We start from the raw sequence: 22,377 nt of genomic DNA on the forward strand, positions 1-22,377 counted from the left end.
TCTCCTCATAGACATATTTTTTCAAACACTGACCATTTTCAGAGCCCCCTCAGACTAGATCCCCTGAAGGTCAAGGCAAGCACTTGTGGATAGCAATGCTGGCCACTGAGTTCTGACTGACTACCCTCCCTCCCTCCTCCCCACCACAAGAACACTCTCTGTACCGTTGCTGAACACTAATCTTTTATTTTTCTTATTTATTGAATTTATATCCCACCCTTCCTCCTAAAGGATCCCATGTCACCCTGGAACAGAGTTTGGAATCAACCCTCTGTGCTGGACTCAGACATGCCCAGGACTCAGGACTCAGACGTGTCTTACATTAAGAGTAATCTGGCTCCAGCTTCTCCCCTCCTCTCATAGTCACTGGGATCCTCTCGCAAGACCAGCCCATATGTGCCAAAGGAAAGCCCCAGGAAGTTGCAGAAGGCGATCAGCAAGATGACGGTGCAGGCAATGACACCTGCAAGCCACCTGAGGACAGAGAAGTGGAGTGGGGACACATCAGTGAGGCTTGGAGGAGATAAGGAGATAAGCAAACAAAAATCCATTGTACATCCTATTGCCCACAGACCTGGATTCTACTGGGTGGCTTGTAAGAAAGGGGCTCTCCATAAATGAACTTCTGATTTTATTGTTACAGATGGTTTCTTAAAAGCCCTGTTATGCTTTTTAATTGTTTGTGTTATTTTTAATATTATATGTTTTATTAAGGACATCTGAATGCCCCTGTATATTTGAGATTTTAATTGTTTACAGTATTGTTTTTATATTTGTAAACTGCTTAGAAGCCATTTTGGCATAGAAGCAGTTCCTAAATGAAAATCCTCCTCCTCCTCCTCCTGGCCTTCCAGATGTTGTTGGCCTTCAACTCCCATCAGCTCCAAGCAGCACAGCCAACGGAGAGGGATGATGGGAGATGCAGTCCAGCAGCACCTGGCGAGCCGCAGTTTCCCCAGCCCTGCTATAAGAGATGTGGCTCAATCTCAGAACAGGATCCATTGATGAAGCATGTCTTGTTATCAGGGGCCAGGTGAAGTCTGACCTGTTTCCCCAAGCCTTCCGTGATAAGCCTTTGATTGCTGCTTATGTTTAGTTTTTTATTCTGTCGCTGTTGGTTTGTATTGGCCCTTGTGATTAGTTAACTGCACTGTTGTTTTAAACAGCTTCTCCTGGTCACTTGCATTTCAGCTTTGAACTACGTGTGTTTTTAAATCTCCTTTGTGTATTACTGTATTTTATTGATTTTTTTATGACTTGTGGAAGCCACGTTTTGGCAGAAAGGCATCATAGAGTTTTACATACATACATACATAAATGTAAATGAAGTGCTTTAAATGTTCGTAAGCACTCTATGCAAGCTAAATATTGTCATTATGATTTTTAAAGTATTTTTGTGAGCAATTAACTGGACAACAGAATTTTAAAATTATCTTTATTATTACTTTTATCTCCCACTTTTCCTCCAAAAAATCTCAAGATGGGTGGCATAAATGGGATCTCCCTCTCCATTTTATCCTTACAACAACCCTGTGAGGTCGGTTCAGCTGAGAGACAGTGGCCATCCCAAGGTTTGCGCCTGAGCAGAGATTTGAACCTGGGTCTCCTTGGTCCTGGTCTAGCACTCTAACCACTACAGCATAAGGGCTGGACTTGATGAGCAGACGGGAGGGATAGAATGAGAAGCAGATTGGCATGAGGATGGGTCGAAAGGATGCATAGGAGAATGCTGCTCCTCCTGCGTGCAAAGCACAGAGCTCCATTTTACCTGTATGTCTCATAACGTTTTGCCTCCAAAAAATAGGGCCGGCTCTTGTTCTCAGCCTTCACCAGAGCATCATTCATGGAACGGGTGTGATCTGAGATCGGAAACTCATCTGTGATGGACTGCAACTTTTGGCCAGCCTTCTCTATTTCCTCCTTGAGCTCTGCAAGGCAAGAGCGGAACATCAGGTGACGGAGGAGCCAAACAAGGTTTGTGGTTTCTCATCACACGTTCGTGGGCTGGGCACTGGCATGAAAAGCAAGCCTGGCACCACACCCCAATGCCCCCAATTCAAATTAAGCCCTGAACCTACACCATACAGTGGAATTACGGCCTCCAGCCCAGCATGGGAAACATAGGAAGCTGCCCCCTGCTGGGTCCATCCGGCTCAGCATTGTCCACTCTGGCCGGCAGCAGCGGCTCTCCAGCACTTCCAAGGAAGGAGTCTTCCCCAGCCCCAGCTGGAGGTGCCAGGGACTGAATATGGAACCTTGCAAAGCAGATGCCCCACCACTGAGCCACAGCCCTTCACCCTCAGCATGAGCATGGAAGGGCTTAACTCACCTTGAACAACGTCCGCCATCTTCACCTGAGCGAGTCCCGGGATAGAGTTGAAGCTGCTATTGGCCTAGAAGCACAGAAACCGAAATGTCTTATCACACTGGGCCAAGTGTGAATTTTGCTAAAGAACAAGCAGAAGCTTCTCTTCTTGCTCCAAGATTCTTTAACTACTTACCCGGCGAATCATTTCAGAGAAATTAGCCTTGGGAAGCCCATGCAAGGTCTTCAAAACCTTTTCTACTGAAGGTACCTGAGGGAACAAACCACCGATAAAAGAAAAGTACTTGGAAGTGGAGAAGAAAGTGAAAATTGTGTGCATTTCAATTAATATAGTCATTAATTGTATTCCCCCCTGCCCATGGAAAATTTAGAGCTTTATCTACAGTTATAACCATAACCTGGTGCTGTCCAGATGTTTTGAACTACAACTCCATCAGCTCCAGCCAGCACATCATTGTAGACCAAAAGACCTGGAGGACACCAGGTTCCTGAAGCCTCTTCAACTGGTAAGAGGCATCCTTCTTCCCATTTCCACCTCCCCAGTATCTCTTGCACCAGGTTGGGGAAGTCTGTGACCTAGAGGAGGAGTGGAGAACTTGTTGCCCTCCAGGTGTACACCATCAGCTACTGAAATTAGTGTGAAGTGTGGGGCTGATGGCCAAGCTGGGTGTGGAAGCTTGTGCTTCATTAAAGAGGTCCCTGCAATTAGCCTTGATGACTGCCATTCTAGAAGAAGAAAGCACACTTTTGGACAGGAAACATGAACTCTCAACACAGCTAAAGGAAATGTGACATGAATTCAAGTCTATAAATGACCTAAAGAAATACAGTAGAGGCAACAGATCATCTGTTGCTGGCCCAAATCCTGCTGAAGTGTACAAGCTTTCGTGCACCAAAATAAGTGACACAGCTGTGTTTATTTTGCTCATCAGAAATGCACTGGAGAACAGGTTGCCCTTTTAAAGGCACCTTTGTACTGGAGCAAGAGTCTCCATCCTGGAGGGGCCCAGCCTCTTGGTGAACTTACTTTGTGGTAGTTAGCGCCCAGCTCCAAACTCTGAGCTTGGCTCAGGGCACCGGCGCAATAGATGCAGCCTGGATCCTCCAGGAGGGAAGTGAGGCTTTGCTTCCTGTCTTTCAGGGCTGCTTCTAGCTCATCTTGTTGCTGGATCAGGGCCTGCACAGTCTTGTTGAGAGTCTGCAAATGGTGCAGTGAGTTCTGTAGGTCTTAAAGAGAAAGGTCACATTAGGGCTGCCAACTTTGTTCTGGCAAAATACAGGACAGGATGGCGGCAGGCAGGCAGCGGGAGGTTGGAGGCAAATTATTTTCCCACCTGGTACTGAAACATGTGACCTTTCACACATCCTTTCACATACATGCAGTAATGTATATTACTGGACAGCAATATATGCAGGCCAGAGCAACAAATAAATGTTCATATTCTGATGGGGGGGTGAGCTTTGTTCCACACGTTAAATTCTAAAGGACAGAAAAAAATATTAGGGAACAGGGGGGATGGCAAGCCATATGGGGAGCTACTCTTCCCCCCCCCCAAATGTCATGTGGATAACATTGTTCGGAACGGGGGTTTCTGGGCTACACCTGCACAAAACCGCTTGTTTCTAGAGACCCAGAGCCTGCTCCTCTCTGAGTGACGGGGCCCAGTGCTCCCAGGGTGCAGCTCTGCCTTCACCCAGCCCAAGCTGCAGGGAAATGGAAGCAGCAGCATGAAAGCCTTGCCCTGGCTGGATCCTCCTTGGGGGCAAGATGAGGAGAGGGAGTGAGGAGGGAAAAGGAAAAGGAAGAAGTGAGAAAAAAGGAGAGAGTGTGCGTGCAGCAGCAGAGTGGAAACAGGGAATACAAGACATACTGTGTCCTGTATTGAATCAATACAGGAATTTTACATTGAAATAAGAGACAATCCTGTGTTATACAGGACGGATGGCAACCCTAGCTCACAATCGGTTGTGAATTCCGCTCTTGGTGCATCTTATTTTCAAAAATAAGTAGCATATAAATATGCTATTTTTCCAGGGTAAGTCCATCCAGAGTGGCGCATGACAATAAGAACTACAAGTGTGTTTCTGTCCGTATTGCTCAAAACAGGAATAAAGCAGATTCGTGAAAACAGAAGTAGGCTCAGAACTATATAACAGAATAATACTGTAATCTCCATCCAGTGATGGACAAAACATTATTTAGGGACGGCCAATGAAAACAAAGGAGTCTGTCGGGCCCTCTGAATGGCACTCACCACAGCTCTGGCGGGAGGCAGTTCCAGAGGTACCCTCATAGACCCAGGAGGTGGACACACCAGGAGGGCGTCCGGTTCAGATGCTCCATCTTCACCCTCAGAGGCAGTCTGCCTCTGAATACCAGCTGCTGGGAATCCCAGGAGGGGAGGGCCCTGCAGCTGCACTCAGGTCTTGCTTGCTTGCATCTCTGGGCATCTGCGTGGCCACTGTGAGAACAGGATGCTGCACTAGATGGCTCACTGGCCAGACCCAGAAGGCTCTGCTTATGTTTCTACAACATCTCGGTATGTGTGCAGGATGGTACGGGTGCAGGTAGTCGTCCCAAACCCTTTAGGGCTTTAAAGGTTTAAACCAGCACTCTGAACCAGGCCTAGAAACACACTGGAAGCCAGTGCAGCTTGTATAATACAGCCATTCTTGAAGCTGAGCACTGTATACCCACCAGGACTCTGCTGCCCACGACTTGGAACCAGCTGAAGTTTCCTGACTATCTTTAAAGGCAACCCCATTACAACAGATCACTATATTTGTCCAAACAGGATTATTGTATTTTATTTAGTTGCACTTTGGGACAGGCACCTGTAATGCAAGCCTTTTAGGGGTGATTCTGTGCTTTCATCATGCATGAACTGCAGGTATCATTTGGTAAACTGAAGGTGTAAACCATGTAGGATGTGTCATCATCAACCAGCCTTCCGCAACCTGGTGCCCTCCAGATGGCTTGGATTACAACTCCCATCAGCCCCAGCCAACAAGGCCATATGATGCTACAGCTGAAGGGAGCATAGCTAATGGGAATTGTAGTCCAAGCCACATCAAGGGCACCCGGTTGCAGAAATCTGCCACAGTGTTGTGGCCTATGAGAGTTAAAACATAACAGCTTGAGACAAGTCTTGATCTTACCTTGCACTCTGGCCTTCAAAGCATCCATGGCAGAATAGACATTCCCCTTGAGCAGGAGGTGGATGGTGGTGCCAATGGTCCAGCTGACATCTGAAAAACACAAAAGCGCCACCTGTCAAATCTGGGGCAATTCCCACCTCTTCAGCCTAGCTAGGAAGATGTCTTATGCTGTACAGCTGTTGTGCTCTTGTTGGCTTTACTTATTCTAATTCACACTGTGATTGCTTTATTCTGCTTTGATGGTTCTCTTGTTTTAATATTTGTGGTTTTAAATTTCATTGTTAGCTAATCCCAGAATATCAGTTACTGGGTAATACACAAATACAGATAATAAATTTATGTAATGCAGTTTTATATACTGCTCTGAAATCCATTATTTAATGAAGACTGGTTTATACATTTTAAACTCTCCGGACATTGACACATTTCCCCCACCCCCAAGCTGTTCTCTGCATCCAGAAGAAAGTTTTCAATAGCACCCATGGGAGCCTTTTCTCCATCTTCTCTTACTGCTTGTGCCAAACCAACAGAACATCAAACCCCACTCACATTAAATGTTTGGTCTGAGAGGACACTCAAGTAGGAGCCAGACCCATTCCTGAGTGCCTGATGAGGGCACTTCTGCAGACATTTGCATATACAGTGGTACCTCGGGTTAAGTACTTAATCCGTTCCGGAGGTCCGTACTTAACCTGAAACTGTTCTTAACCTAAAGCACCACTTTAGCTAATGGGGCCTCCTGCTGCCACTGCGACGCCAGAGCCCAATTTCTGTTCTTATCCTGAAGCACTATTTCTGGGTTAGCAGAGTGTGTAACCTGAAGTGTCTGTAACCTGAAGCGTATGTAACCCGAGGTACCACTGTAATAGCCTGTTGCATTCACACAAGTCTTGAAATATATATATGGCAAACATAAACATACACAGCAATGGCAACTTACTGTTCAGGTCACTGAGGATTTGCTGTTTCGGGACTGTAAACTGCTCTACGGTCAGCTGAACTCCCTATAGCAGGGGGTGGGAGGAGGAGGAGAGAGAGACTTTTAAAGGGTTGAAATAAGAGCTCAACTCACAACTTGGCATCTTTCAGGAAAGATTTGCATCAGACCTCATTTCTGACCCATGCAAACCTTGACCCCTTGCTACAGAAAACCCCCAGGGTTAGGCTGTTTCTTTTGTCTTCTTGCAAAGCTGAAATGAGACATGGAAGGCTAAGCTCTTAGCCCCATAAGGTCCAGCGGGAAGCCAGTGAAGCTTTACAGTACTTGCACTTGGGACCTATGGCTTATTCAGGGACCCAGGAAGGGGCACTACTGGCAGGGTGACATTCCATGTGAACCAGTGAACCAGTCTGTGCACGTGGAAAGTGCATTTGAACGTGAATGGGACTGTGTGGGATACCTACATCGGTAAGGGCTTTCCAGGTGGTCCACATTCCGTATAAATCAAGTTTTAAGAACTTAAGAAGGGTCTGCTGCATCAGTCTAGTGGCCCACCTAGTTCAATGTCCCATTCTCAGTGGCCAACCAGATGCCACAAGCAGGATATGAGTGCAACAGCACTTTTCCCTCCTGCAGTTTTCAGCAACTGGCATTCAGAAGCGTTATAGCCTCCAGCTGTTGAGGTAAAATATATCCCTCAGGATATACCCACCAGTAGCCGCTGATAGCCAATCCCCTTTTAAAGCCATCGCTGCTTCTTTGCTTCCTTGAGAGCGCAGGAGCAAGCATGCTCCATGGCACACATTTCAAAGCCAGGCTGCATGTGCCCCAGTAGAAAACACAGATGTGGTACAAATGCTTCTGTGACTTCAAAACTCAGCCCAGATGGCAAAGGGACAACTAGAAAGGAGGCAGAGAGCTGGCTGTATTCACAGGAAACTTCCCAATGTCTTTGTGGAAGTCAGAACCTTGGCAGAATGAGAATGTCAAGAAATACAACAGGGATGCTGACTTTTCGACTTGGTAATGAAATTGGCCACAGTCCATTTTCAATCTGTCAAGTGGGAAAGATTTTTATTTTGTTTTGTTATTTGTAGGCAGTAGTGTGTGTTTGTGGTGCCAGTAGCTGAAATTCATGCAGAATTTGTTCTTTGAAAAAAACAATGTATGCACACACAAACCTAGTTGTGTTGCACTGTCTGGGAGTATCTTAAGTTTACCACTGCTCCCCAGGATAGTTATACAAGAATGTGGCTTTGATAATTTTCTTTGCATTTATCAAGTTACTTGATGGGGAAAGGCTGAGGCCCTTCTTCATGTGCCTCCTCCATGAGAGGCCCAGAGGGTGGAAACACAAGAATGGGCCTTTTCTGTGGTGGCTCCTTGCTTGGTGAATGCTCTGCCCAGGGAGGCTGCCTGCTGCCTTCGTTACATATCTTTAGGAGCCAAGCAAAAACATTCCTCTTCTCTATGGCATTTTAAACTGTGGGGAGGGGGTGTTTTTGTTTGATACTATGCTATATATTTTTGTGTTTTTATATTGTAAACTGCTCTGTGATCTTCAGATGAAGGGTGCTATACAAATTAAACAAAGAAACAAATAAAATAGAGTATGATTTGCATGAAGAAGGTCCCAGGTGAAACTATGCTCAATCTTTATTGACCATTTGTTCTGAATTGTTTGCAGAGAGGTCATATGACAAGGAGCATTCATGTTGATTTGCTTGTGGTCGGGATGAGTGAATATGTCAGTTTCTCATCTTTCCAATGTTAAGTTCAGTTCTCCACATTTGCACATCAGTATGTGGTATTTTTCTTAGTCGTCATGAAAATTCATGCAGTTTTGCTTAATATACACTTTTGTGCAATGCGATTTTGCCTAATATGCATATGTTTGCAATGCAAATTTCCCTAATATAATGTATTTTTGTATGTTGTTTTCACAGATACATGCATTTTTATGCACACACACCCCCAATATGCACTTTTGAACATATTACTTGGCTGGAGAACTGCACTGCGAAATTCAGAGAAGTTATTGTTTCAGAAAGTATGAATTAGATGTTTGCCTTTAAGTACAAACTGAATTAAATTTCTCCTCCATCCTTAGCTTGCCTTATGGTTAATCATTTGTCCATCCCACACTCTTCTGTACATTTAGCCGCCACTTAAAGTTCTGTTATGTGCTTGAAATGCGCTTGCAAAATAGTCTGGAGGCAAACTTGTTGTTTTGCATGTGGAAGTGGTGGGGACCGTAGGGGCTTCTGATTGTGGATTTGCCACATCGTATTTTGTTTAGCCTTACGTAGGCTGACTGATGGGACCCCCTCCTTAACGACAAAGAATCCTGCAGCGCCTTAAAGACTAACAAATCAATCATGGCAGCAGCTTTCCCAGAGAAAGATGTCTTTGTCATATTCATGCATCTGAGAACTAACTGGTCATTACGTGGGAAATCTGTGATTACTGCTTCCAGTGTAATTTCTCCTAAAAGCAACAGAGGGGGGGACTGACTGAAATGGAACACCAAAAACCAGGAGAAAGGCATAGAAACCAGCAAGTATGCAAAAAGGACAAGCATGTTTTCATACACAAGTGCCCACCAAAAGGAATTATTATAGTTCACCGCATTAGGGGCACAACTTCCTTCTTCAGGATAGGCAGGGATATTTGTGCAAGCTGTTTCAGTTATTCTACAGAGTTTTAAAGTTTAAGATTGCTCCAAAGGAAAGATCCTGTCTTCCAAAATGCATTAAGTTTTCGCACACTTTGGAGTTCAAGTTTCTTCTCTCTGCACTTCTTTCTGTTGTGGACTGGGTCATTGCCCAATATGATGCCCTCCAAATGTTTTCCAAAACATTTGGAGGGCATCATACTGGGCAAGGCTGAACTAGAAGCATTTTGTTGTTTACGCCATCCTAAAAAATACACATTTTCTCTGTCCTGCTATGTGGTAGGTGCCAGATTTAAACGACACCATGGAAAGCTTGTAGGTTTGTGGCATCTAAGTGGAAAATGTTTGGTGCAGGTTTATCCGATTTCTAGTTCAGCTCCTCCCAGTCAGGGAAGTAACATCTTTTTAAAACTCCCAATAACAGGGAGAAACAATAAAATACCCATTAAGATTTAATGCTGTGTATGAACAGCAAATTAAAATGACTCCCAGCCAACTGAATCTTCCCCCACCACTCCACTCCCAAATGGCTCATCACCCACTTCTGGTTAATGAAGCTGTTCCTCTGCAGCTTGCCCCACTGCTCAGCAACGCCACATCACCCTTTGGACCACCCCATGGCGCCACAGATATCTCTCGCAGGCTGCAGAGCAGTTTCTCAGCTTTTTCTCTGCTCTGGGCTTGCAAAGGGGACGTGCCACTGCCAGCTGCTGAAGAAGGCTGTGGCACATTCAGAGTGCCCTGGATTTGTGTCTCCAAGGACACCCGCTTGCCAGCTCGCATTAGCACACAAGCAGTTAAGGAGCCTTGTTGCTGCTGCTGCTGCTGCCGCCAGGCGCAATGGTGGCCAGAAAGCCAACCTATCTTAAGCAGAGGCTGCCTTGTCCTTTCACTTTCTCAGAGCAGAAGCAGCCAATGGGGGGGAGGGGACGGGGGGGGAGGACATATCTGCATCTGAACCAGTGGCTGACACACTCAGGTGCCATGAAACATCCATCTTCACCATGGCAGATTGAAATTCTAATCTTAAAGCAGCTCCAAAACATACATTAAAAACACACGAAATGCCCCCCCCCCCAAATTATGGAAATTTATCCCTCACAGGACTACATTTCTCAGTACTTATAACAAGCTACAATTCCCAGAATTCTGTTTTGGGGGTTATTCATGTGATTTAAATGTATGGTGTGGGTCTGCCCACAGTAATCACCTGCTGTTCTCACAGAGAGCAGTTTTGCTCAGTTTCTCATATTTTGCTTTCTTAATTTCAGTCTGCCACATTTCCACATCAATCTGCATTTTTTAAAAAGAGTTTATTCACACATTCCCCTAATAAACACATTTTTAATACACATTTTTGGTAAGAGAACTGCACTGCAAAATTCAGAGGTGTGTAAATTTTGAAGTATGGGTGTGTTTCAAATTGTGTGTTGTTTGGGGTAGTTTGAATTAAGACGGCTTCACATTAAAATGTGAAAAGCATCAAACTCCACCCCCCATCCCTAAGAACAGCTCAGTGCACTGAACCAGCAGCCTCCCAACATTTCTGATACTGATCTGCCTTCCTCAGAATTTCACCTTCATCCTGACTCATCTCTGCCCTGTCCCACACCCACTGGGCTGGAAAACCACTTCCCTGGGACTCAGCACCCAATACTTTGAGCACAGACCTTCTTGAAAACAAGTAACAGGAGTCTTGTAAGGCAACCTAGAGGCACTTACGCCCGAGAGCACCACATAGGTCCAACTTTGCAGTCATGATTCTATACCCATGAGACTTCTTAGTAGGAAAGAGACAAAATTCCCTGGCAATAATGACTCATAGCAAAAGGGGATGGGCAGAGAAAGAGAGAAGAAGTCTTGCCAACTTACTCGGGGGACCCAGTTCATGTGGTGCCTCAAAACCTGCAGGGTGTTTAGTGCATCCCGGGTTCCAGGCTCCAACTCTTCTTTCACCTTCTGATTGGCAGCAAAAGCACAGATAACACCACCTCTGTAAGAAAAGTGGTACAAGCATATTATAAATAGTGATCTCCTCGTCTGACTATGCACATCTCTTATTTTGGCTACTGAATACTGGATGACTGGCAAGCAACTGAACATGTGGGAACTGTATCCATGTATACATACACAGTGGAGTGGAAATACTATCAGGCAGATTGATCCTATCAGGCAAATCACACATTGATTTGCAGCCATCAGGTGATGGACCTGTAGTCTGCCTCCCAGGCAGTTTTCATGTCATGCCAGCATTCTGTACTTCCAGGGTTACTGACTTACTTCCCTCCCTTTCCTCCAAGGAACTCATGGTGGCAAACATGGTTACCCCCTGTTTTAGCATCATAACAGCCCTGTGGGGTAGCTTATACTGACTTACTCAAGGTCCCTTGATGAGCTTCATGGCCAAGTGGGGATTTGAACTCTGATCTCCCCAGTACAACATTCTAACCATGGCACCACAGTTGGTCCAAGCCTGCCTTTAACCTTCTCAGACTGAGGACCATCTCCAAACCCAGCCTGCAATATGGAACAATTCTCTGCTTGGCAGATCTGACATTTCTTTCTCATTTGCGCTTTAGTCTTTTCTTTCTCCATTCCACACATCTTTTCCCCTTTAAAAATAAAGCCTACACAACAAAAAAGAGAGGGTGGTGCTGGCTCTAAAATCCACATGAAGTTGCAGCATCGTCCACTTGAGAGTCCTGACTCACTAGCTGAAGGCCAAAATGCTAAATTAACAAGGAACACTAATCTGCCTACAATGTCTCTGCAAACATCTTGAACCACTGACAGTGCTGGCATAACTTGTCCACAACAAATCAGGATGCACAGAAACCTGGGGAAAGTGGTTTGTGAAAGGAAGGAAGTGAAGAAGGAATGGGGCGTATAGGAATGGTGCTCTGTGGGTTATAGGGAACCCCACCTGCAAAGCTTCAAGGCAAGTTAAATAGCCAAATGAGTTTGGTCAACCATGAAGCCCAGTGAGTGAGTGACCTTGGGCCAGTCACTGTCTCTCAAGCTAGTCTACTGCACAGGGTTGTTGTGAGGATAAAATGGGAAGCAGGGAAGAACTGTGTACACCACCATGAGCTCCTGAAGGGAAAGGTGGGACAGAACTGGAAGGAGGAGGCAAAAAGGTGGTGGACCAGATGGGCCACTGGTCTGATTCAGGCCAGTTCTTATCCTTCTTATGCTCTTGTGCTCTTAGACACTGGTGGGCAAGAGTTACGCAGTCTGAGACTCTAACTCCCATCTTTCCTGGCCCTGATCATTGGCCATGCTAGCTGGTGCTGATGGAAGCCCAACGCAATCAGGAAAGCCTAATTCTTTATTTAAAACTATGTAGGTAAAACAACAACCACCACCACCACCACCCAGAACCTCTAAATATGCCTGGTACCTGGGAGTCTTTTTTCACTACAACCTAAGCTGGAAGCCACAGATACAGTATTTACTGAACAAAGGGAAAACAATACTTTACACTCTACTCCAATTTTTTGCGGTCGACGGAGCCTCCCACATCCCTTCTGCATTGAAGGTGTACCACGCAAAAGTGGTTTCCACCCTCTGTTATGCTGCCCCGCTCTGGGCCCCAGGGTCCAATTTAACATCGCTGGGGACATTGCAGAATCAGTTTCTCCGTCGCCTCCTGAAACTCCCCATGTGTGTGAGCAATGCAGCCATACATCTGGAGTTAAGGATTGCATCATTGGAGACTGTCATCTGGAAGCGAGTCTTTGGCTATTGGCTGTCCAGCTGGCATAAGCTTCCCGACCATTACCTCTTTCAGTGCCTCTGGCGGGATGACTTTGTTAATCCGTGGGTAGGAAAAATCCATGCCAAACTTCTGAGCATCGGAATTTCCCCAGCGGACTCCTTAAAGATGAACCTACGCTCAGCCAAAAGCCTTATCGAGCAAAGATTAGCAGACATTGAAAATCAACACAACCTCTCCAGGGGAGGGGTGTCTGCTCTCCCAGGTATTACGGAATAACCCCACCACTTGGCCTTCCATCATACATGTCATCACTTTCATCTGTACCACACCGACTTGCATTTATTCGTGCAAGGTTCAATGTTTTTCCATCGAACCTGCTGAGCCACAGATTTTCCAAGGGTTTGGTGTCTCCGCTATGTGAGTGTGACGGGAAAACAGTTGAATCTCTTCCACATATAATGTTCAACTGTCCCTTACATAGCATAGCCAGGACTAAATTCCTGGGTCCTGCTTTACTGCGCTTAGTTGGCAGGCCTGTTGAGTCACATGCCGCACTGCTTTTGCAGGATACAGATCCCTCTGTAACTCTGCAGGTGGCGAGATTCCTGAATGCGGTTATCTCACACACAAAAACCACCCAAAAACAACAACAACAACAAAAACCAATCGGACAGTTATGATGAGAGCGCATGATGGACCTCGTCTCCAGTTCTCCCTTTTCTGTGAACTGTCCCTTGGATCTTTCCGGGCCCCAAGCTGTTATTTGTCACTGCTCAATGACCCACCCTTGCATTGTGGTGTTCCTCTTCTGTCGTTAGATGTATTGGTTTTTATGCTTCTGTGCTTTTATGTTTGTACATATTTTATGGGCTAATAGCCGTAAATAAAAGATTGGATTGGATGCCTGGTAGAAAATGGGAAAGCCAATGCAGGTGTTCATCGACAAGCCTCACATCCTCCCCAGAAAGTTTAATCTCCTTCCCCCTCCATGTAACTGTCATCCTACAAGCAGCCCCCCCTGCCCCCCGCCATTGCACGAATGTCGTGGACTAGCTCAGGTCCTCACTTACAGGATGACAAGCGTGGTCAGGAGCAGGCAGAACATGAGGAGGTTGCGCTGGCAGAGAAGGGAGCGGCGGTATGCCTTGATCCGCCCGCCACAGCGCCTGTGCTTCCGGCAGCAGCAGAGGCACAACCCGGTCATGGGCACCGCCACAAAATAGATGACAGCAATTGTGGCACAGATGATGTATCCTGTTTGATACTGGAGGATCTGGAGAGGAAAGCAAGAGTCCTTCAGAGAATGATCGCTGGTCTCCCTTACCACCACCACTCTGCTTGGCTTCTGTGACCCCTGAGGCCATATTCACACCACACATTTAAAGCACTATCATATCACTTTAAACAGCCGTGGCTTTTCCCAAAGAGTTCTGGGAGCTGTAGTCAGTGAAGGGTGCTGAAAGTGGTTAGGGGACCCGCAAGTCCCATCCCAGAGCTACAATTCCCACAGTGGTTTAACAATCAGTCTCTCTTCCTATAACTCTGGGAATTCTAGGTCTATAAGAGTAATGGGGGTCTCCTAAAAAGTCTCAGCACCCCTAAGAAACTACAGCTCCCAGAATTCACCGGGGGCTTTTTAAAGTGGTATTATAGTGCTTTAGATGTATGGTGTGAATGTAGCCTTAGTTATGATGCTCATTGTAATTGAAAAATGTCCATTGTTAAGAAGGATTAGGTTGGAGAGAGGACATGTGGACTCCTTGTATGCTGGAATCTCATGTTATCAATGGGGAACCAAGGAGACGAGATTTCCAGAGTAGTCAGCCATTATAGCTTTTTTGCAGCAAAACCAAGGAAGAGCCTTGGCATTAGCTTTTGTGGAATACAGACCCTGGGTAAGAGGGTAGCACTTGAGGAAGTCTACCTAGGAAGGAATTAGTTTAGGGCTGCCATAAGTCTGGGATTTCCCAGACATGTCCGGGGGGCGGGGGGGGCAGCCGGGTGGATTTTTGCATTTTGAATTAAATGTCCGGGTTTGAGGGGTGGGTTGCTTTTTATTTTTATGTTTTTGTTTTGTGCATGCTCAGAAGGCACTGTGCCCCGGAAGAGGAAGCAGGCATCGGGTGGCCTGGAGCGGCCTGCTGAGGGTCGTGCCAGGCTTGGTGTTGCTCCTGGCCGCCACCAGGCCTTGTGTGACCTGGGGCTGCTCAGCCTCCCATCATGAGCCAGAGGCTGAAGACAGCAAAGGTAAGAGAGGTGGGGGGTGCCCTGATGGTGGGGGTCCGGGGTTTTGATCCCTGGAATATGGCAACCCTAGATGAGTTGAGATGGGAAGGACTCCCATGTCTTCTGTTATAATCTTCTCTTAACAACATCCTCAGGTTTACTGCCCACCAACTCCAAGTCCTCGCCGTTTCTTAAATGTCAAATCTCTTTCAACTGTCTACAGAGCCTCCAAACACCGTTCCCCAGCTATGCCTCCACTTGAGCCCATGTCTCCTGTGGATGCCATGTGTGCATAAGCCTCAGAACTGTAGGTGGGCATATAAAGAAGAAAATACCTAAGAAACTAAACTGTGGTATCCAACATGGACTCCGAGCTCACAAAATGGTGGTCTTCCTCCCCCTAAGTGGACTTCCCTCCTCTGTTTTTCCTTACCTGTGAAGTATTAGCAGACGGTGGGTCATTTAGGGCATCCCTCAGCAACTCTGTGGAAGAAGACACATTAGTTGCAGAATATTCAAACATTGCCATAGCAACCCACCCCTCAACACCTTCGCCCACGGCCTGTGCTTCTCTTTGTAAAGGGAAGATCCAGTTCAGCACCAGTTTTGTGTACTTCTAAAACCCTGATTTTTTAAAATAAAAATCTTTAAAAATAAAATTCTTAACACTAATTATACCTTCCTTCCTTCCATCGCAACGGTAGGAGTGTGTTTATCTAGCCTTTCAAATGTCTCCCCAGAAACGCAGAACAATATCAGGGCAACCACGGTTCCTACAGAACTGACAAGCCACTTCATTGACCTTTCTTCTCTTTGAAAAATTATTTTGGCATTCTATACCTTATTCCAAAAGAAACATGAATACAGTCAACCTGCCAGGCTGCTCTCTCATGGTTAAGAGTTGCCATCTTTAAACTTGACAAACAATGGGAAGCCCAACCAATCATAACATCAATGGAGCAAATTGTTGTTTTTTCTTTTATTAGCATAATCACTGAGGAGCTTCCTGTGACTACGATTAATTGTGGGTACCTATTATTTGTCTTTTTATTATACACACTTTGAGAAAAGGGCTTGTTCCCTTTGGTTATTAGAGCCTCTCTCTTTTTGCATGGAAATGTAGACCGCAACTCTGTCAACAGAGGCTGTTGATCCATTCACAGATGGATCCTGTACATGTTTACTTGCAAAATGTCTCACTAAGTTCTATGAGGTTTACTCACAAGGAAGTGTGCATATACAGTGGTGCCTCACAAGCCGAAAAGAATCCGTTCCGCGATTCTCTTCGTCTAGCGGTTTTTTCGTCTTGCGAAGCAAGCCCATTGACGGATTAGCGGATTAGCACTATTAGCGGTTTAGCGGCTTTTAGCGGCTTTTAGCGGCTTAGCGGCTTAGCGGATAAGCGGCTTAGCGGCTTAGAAAAAGGGGGGAAAGGGGGGGGAACCCGCAGGAACTCGCAATACATTTTCGCCTTGCGAAGCAAGCCCATAGGAAATTCGTTTTGCGAAGCACCTCCAAAACGGAAAACTCTTTCGTCTAGCGAGTTTTCCGTCTTGCGAGGCATTCGTCTTGCGGGGCACCACTGTAATTGCACTCACACACTACAATCCTGATATTTACTTAGAAGTAATTTGTACAGAGTTCAAACCCTGGTAAGTGTGAATAGGACTAGAGCTCAACAGTTCAAGCTTAAACATGTCTACTCATAAGTAAGTTCCTGAACACAGGCAAGTAGGTACAAGTTTGCAGTCCTGTCTCCCAAGCAGTGACGACATTGGCTTACATGAGGGATTGTTCCTCCATACAAGGACGATTCATATAGAAAACTAGCATGTCAGGATCTAGCCTACCCATCTTTCTAGGTGCAGGATGAGAGGAACATTTTCATATGGAGGAGCAGTTGGTCACAAGAGCATTCACCTATAGCAGGAGTAACCATTGTGCTGCCCTTCACATATCCATCACTGCAGCTCTCAGCAGCCCGAGCAGTGCTGGATTTACGTACAAGCTTAACAAGCTATAGCTTAGGGCCCCACTCTCTTGGGCCCCCCAGAAAATTTAAAAGAAAAGAAACTGGATGTACATTTCCAAAATATACTATAAAAAACAAATAAAATTGCTTTAGATACCTATTAAGTCCATAAATTACCACATAGCATATATTCAACACAAAAAAGCGACAATTTGTTGTTGACAGCTGGACATATAAAGGACCCCATTACTTTCAGTAGCTTAGGACCTCATCAGACCTAAATCCGACCCTGAGCCCAAGCCAAGATGACCAGTGGCCTGTGGATGATGGGCGTCATAGCCCAACAACATCTGAGGTGAGGGGCTGCACATTAGCTACCCCTGGCCCACAGTCCTAAGTGGTGCAACTCATCTCTGTATGCCTCAATTCCCCACACCCACTAGGGTGTTAGCATCTACCTTAATATGTAGGGGAGGGTAGTTAGTTCTGAAAAATAGTTTTGGAGAGGAGGTTAACCCCTCAGTGTTGCCTGAGCAACCTGGGAGCTGCTCACCATAGCTGCAAAGAAAGGAAAAGGGCAATCCGGTTGTGCATCACCTTCTTCTCACATACTTTGGCCATGAGAACCAGGCCCTCAGAGGGTCTAAATCAGGGGTAGTCAATATGGTGTATCCAGACATTCCATAACCCTTCAACACTGGCCAGGTTTATGCGAGTTGTAGTTTATATAGAGAAGGAAGAGAAATCCAGCTCAGCTTGCATTTAATGGTGAATCAACCTAATCAGCACTTTCTGAAACAATACACCTACCAAAACACAGCCATCCTATGAAATGCACTTTTCTGAATCCCGCAGTGCAGTTTTCCAGCCAAGTAATGTGTACAAAGAAAGAGGAGAGCATGCAGAAAACTGCAAAAGTTAGTGAAGATGACATACAAGAATGTGCTCCATTGGTGGAAATTGCACCATGAAAATGTGTAGAAAAGGCAAAATTGCATAGAAAAGGGGGGAACTGGAAAAATTCACACTGAAATGCTGGTGAATTTTCATGAGGACAAAAAAAAAATTCACAAACTACGGTAATGTGGAAATGTGGAGAACTGGGAGAGAAGCTGAAATTTACATATTTGTCCAAGTTCACAGCACCTGGGCAGCACCATGCTGGCTACCCGTGGACTGGAGCGGCACCTTGTCACATCCAACCTTCAGTCCTGTTCCCACTCAACTCCCAGTCAGCAGGTACAAGTTTGCAGTCAACTCCCAGTCAACTTCCGTCTGTGGAACAAACAAAGCTTTGCTACTTGCCCAGACAAGTTGATTTATTAAAAGGAATCCAGGTAGAGAGAATGGTCATGTGTCCCTTTACACTGATCATCTGGTCACAATCTTCCTGGCCAGGGTCAGATGTCTCATATTTTAATTTAAATTAATAATTTCTAAATTTGCATATATTCCATGCAATTTATGCAAATCAGTGCCCCCTTCTTTGGTGATTCATTTCCTCCTTTTTGCCGATGCACAAATGGCCAGTGGGGGGGGGGACCCCAAGGGGCCCATCACTTTTCAACTGTAATATGAGAGACGTTGGTGGACTCCCTCCTCTGCTTTGCCACATATGCCTTGAATCCAGACAGCTGACATTCAGGCACCCCAGTGCTCCTCCTATGAGAAATACCTGCATTACAGTCCTATCCCATTCTATCCTAAATCCACTGTCAGAGGTAATGTGCCCCTGAATACAACGGGGGAGACGGCTGGTGTTGCACTGGGGTTCTGCTTATGAGCTTCCCAGAAGAAGCATCTGTTTGGCCACCGTACTGATTGGTTAATCATATAAAGTGGTTTTGCTGTAAAAAGCTTCCTTTTTAACTTCTGTTTTGTAAATAGTGTTTTATAGTTTGTAACTGTTTTATTGATGATTTGTTAATTATTTTATAAGATTTATGCTGTATTTGTGATGTTCTAGTATATTTTATTATGTTATTGTTTTTCATTGCTTGAAAGACGCTTTGAGATTCATTTGAATGAAACGTGACATAGAAGTACAATCAATCAATCAGTGTGAGAAATGGCTGCTGAACTAGAAGGGATTTAGGGGAAAAGTGAGGATGCAATTTAAAAGAAATTGTATAGTTAGAAAAATTATTGTATGTTTCTGTCAGGAGCAATGTTGAATACGAGTATCAAAATGTGTTTCTTGGCCGTGTGGAAGGAATTGATTTGCCTCTTGCCTTCCATTCTAAGTCATGTTTGCAGCTCCCCCTTTAGCGCCCAGTATGGGCACTCCTCTGAATCTGCCTCTGCCAGATGAACACCCTACCAGATTCCGATGAGGCTGGGGTCTGCCTAAGGTACAGAACAGACTAGGCGTGCTAGTGGGTTTTGATGAGGGGAAAGACGGGAAACACCCACAGAGGTTGCTACATGTTGGATCAGGCTGCAGGGACCCTCAGGGCACTTCCAGATGGCCTCTTTATTGAGCATTCATTTTGATTTGTTAACAGGGAAGTTATACAATGTCACATCAATCGTTATCCCACACTTTCAGTGCACTTTCTTGTCACTTTCCTTACTGCAAAAAGTTGCATTTTTGGAAGATGCAGATTTGCTGCACAAGAGCGCTAAATCCACTTTAATTACACAACCTGAATTTGCTGGATAGGCACCTACCACTGGTGTGTGTGTGTGTGTGTTGCATTTTAGCCACCCCAGCAGAGAAGAATGAAGCTGCTGTTAAGAGCCTGCAGTGGCAGTAATGCCTGGGGTTTCTTTAACGTGTGTCTTTCCTTGGGTCCCACATTTTTCTCAAAGGTCTCAAGGCCTTTCTGTTGCCTTGGCTCTCTGGTTGCTTTTTTCTTTTCCTTTAACCAGTTCCTTCTTCTGTGGATTTAGAACTAGCCCAGCCACAGATCTGAGCAGGTGACAAATGCTTCACCCGCATGCTATTAGAAGTTTTATCTGCTGACTCTTGCACACCAAGCTACTCTTGAAGGTACAAGGCCTGGTCAGGCTACAGCTTGTTCTCGTTTGTTTCTTGCTCCGTTGGCAACTGCACCCGGCTCCCACGGCTGGGAGAAGTCGGCTTCCTTACCTGTCGGGAAAGGGTTCTGCTGAACAACTTCAAGGTAGCCATGAACAAGGGTGTAGAGGTGATCCATAGATCCAGGGACTCGATGGTGGGCAGGAATCCGCTGCTCAGCACCCACATCAGCAAACTGAAGGATGGGCGAAGGGCTTCCCAAGGAGCATTGCTGAGAGTGGACAGGATCCAGGAGAATGACAGCAAAGGCCAAAAGCAGGAGCAGCGGACATGGCATCCCAAAGCCACGGGTGCCTCTTGAAAGTGCTGCGTCCTGCATTGGCTCAGAGATGGGTCTCAGCCCCAGAAATTATGGCAGTAGAGAGGTGGATGGTAGCATCCAGTGCTATGGGAGGGGATTGATCCTCCCCAGTGACTCTCTCTTCTTCCCTTGGACCAGCAAGGGGAGCAGCCTCTTTTCTTGCCGTCCGTCAGTGCTCCCAAGCCCTGCTTGCAAAGCAGAGGGCATGAAGGAAGGGAAGCATGGCCACTGCTCCCTCTTCAGCTGATCATCTCTGTCTGCAGCTGAAAGGCGGAGGGGGGGGGGAGCAAGCAACAACCCCAAACCTGCCAGACGAGTTTGATCCTCGCTGTAGCCTGAGCTTCTCGCTGCTTCCCAGCTAGTGGGATGGAGCAGGGTGCGGCTGCTGCGCTGGGTGGAGGGGAAGGAAATGAGGAGCTTTTCCCAGGAGACATTCATTGACTTACCCCCAAACCTTATGATTGTTCACCCACTGCACTGAGTCAGCTGGCCACATGCCCTTGGTTGCCACAACTGTAGAGGGAGGTAGCTGCATCCTGCCCCTAATTAAGAATATAACACCTATTTTCCTAAGGAAGGCACATTGTGAAGGTATATTCAAACATTTCAAGCAGGTTTGTCTGGTGAAACTGACCTCCAGCTTCTAGCTCTCTAATAATTCCAGGTTGATCCATGAATTGGTGAAAATAATATTTGAAACATGCATGCATGAACAGCATGGAGTCCACAATAAACTGCTGTGTTATGGTCCCTTGGCTCTGCTCGTTGTCTCAGCAAGTTTAATGGTTGTCTTTTCAGGGGGGGGGGGGAGCACATCAGTGTGGTTGCTTCCAGGCTTCCAGGGATTTAAGTGCATACCAGAAATTTAGGTTTGTGGATTACAGTGCTCTGTCACCCTAGTGGAACAAATCCCTAAATAAACAAAAATAACTTTATGCAGTTAGGAAACTGACAAGGAAATGCACTGAAAAGGGAGGGATGAAGGGATGCTTAATAGATCACATCCACACTATACGTATATTTAAAGCACACAGTCACAGGGAATCATGGAAACTTTAGTTTGCTGTGGGTTTGAGAGGTCAGCACCCTTAATGAACTACAGTTCCCATGATTCCTGGGGGGGAGGGGAGAGCCATGACTGTTGAACTCATATAAAAGTGCTTTAAATATATGGTGCAGGTGTGATGAAAAAGACATATAATCAACCTGCAAGCAAATCAGGATGGACTAAGGATGAATGCTTATTCTCATATACCTGTAGCCTTCCTGCAAACAGAATGGGGTGAATGCTCAGTAAAGACTCAACCTAACCTAACTTTGTGCAAGCAAATCAGAGTGCTGCGAATCAGGTTGTCAGGAGGAGCATGAAAAGACAACCATTAAACTTGCTGAGACAATGAGCAGAGCCAGGGAACCTCAACGCAGCAGTTTATTGTGGACCCAGTGCTGTTCATGCATGCAAGTTTCAAATATTTTCACCAATTCATAAATTAACCTAGAATTATTCGAGAGCTAGAAGCTGGAGAGTCAGTTTCACTAGACAAACCTGTTTGAAACGTTTGAAGAATTTACCTTCAAAATGTTCCTTCCTTAGGAATATAGGTGTTATATTTTTAATTAGGGGCCAGGATTCTACCCAAGCCTTCTTTATGTATCGCTGGATAGTCCAAGCAAGTGAGAAAAATAAAAGAAGTTTCTTGCACATTCAAAGAGGGATAGCCCAGTTCCACTGCAGCCTATTAGTGTAAACTTTGGTGTCGTGCAGCAGCTGGGTAAGAAAATGCAGGTGAGACTTCAGCATTCCTGAAGACCAGCACAGACTTGCTGGTTCTTCGGAATGGAGGCCGCCGGCAGAGTGCCTGCCCAGGCAGTTTCATCATGGATGGAGACATCTTTGCCAAGCATTGAGTCTCATTCAATGGTTTTGGCAACAGTGTTCTGGCTATTACCATGTGGGAGCCCTGAAATCACAGGCCCTCAAGGTGTTCCTGTTTTCCAGAGATATCCCTGATTTAGAGAAG

At 45.7% G+C, this 22,377-nt stretch overlaps 1 protein-coding gene across 1 annotated transcript in view; it reads right to left on the reverse strand.

The window, feature by feature from the left end:
• PROM2 (prominin 2) overlaps positions 1-20,689 on the reverse strand; it is a 52,948-nt gene extending 32,259 nt beyond the window's left edge. The window contains exons 1-11 of the mRNA XM_079987454.1: positions 20,107-20,689; positions 15,477-15,526; positions 13,888-14,090; positions 10,972-11,092; positions 6,426-6,489; positions 5,486-5,575; positions 3,354-3,553; positions 2,502-2,576; positions 2,330-2,393; positions 1,769-1,928; positions 322-474 (exon numbers count right to left, since the gene is read on the reverse strand). Coding sequence (XP_079843580.1) covers positions 322-474; positions 1,769-1,928; positions 2,330-2,393; positions 2,502-2,576; positions 3,354-3,553; positions 5,486-5,575; positions 6,426-6,489; positions 10,972-11,092; positions 13,888-14,090; positions 15,477-15,526; positions 20,107-20,374 — 1,448 coding nt within the window. The 5' untranslated portion in view covers positions 20,375-20,689. The remainder of the gene's footprint in view (positions 1-321; positions 475-1,768; positions 1,929-2,329; positions 2,394-2,501; positions 2,577-3,353; positions 3,554-5,485; positions 5,576-6,425; positions 6,490-10,971; positions 11,093-13,887; positions 14,091-15,476; positions 15,527-20,106) is intronic.
• Between the last annotated feature and the right edge of the window lie 1,688 nt (positions 20,690-22,377).

The sequence above is a fragment of the Podarcis cretensis genome (genome assembly GCF_951804945.1).
Source record: "Podarcis cretensis genome assembly, chromosome: 8".
NCBI classification, from domain to species: domain Eukaryota; kingdom Metazoa; phylum Chordata; class Lepidosauria; order Squamata; family Lacertidae; genus Podarcis; species Podarcis cretensis.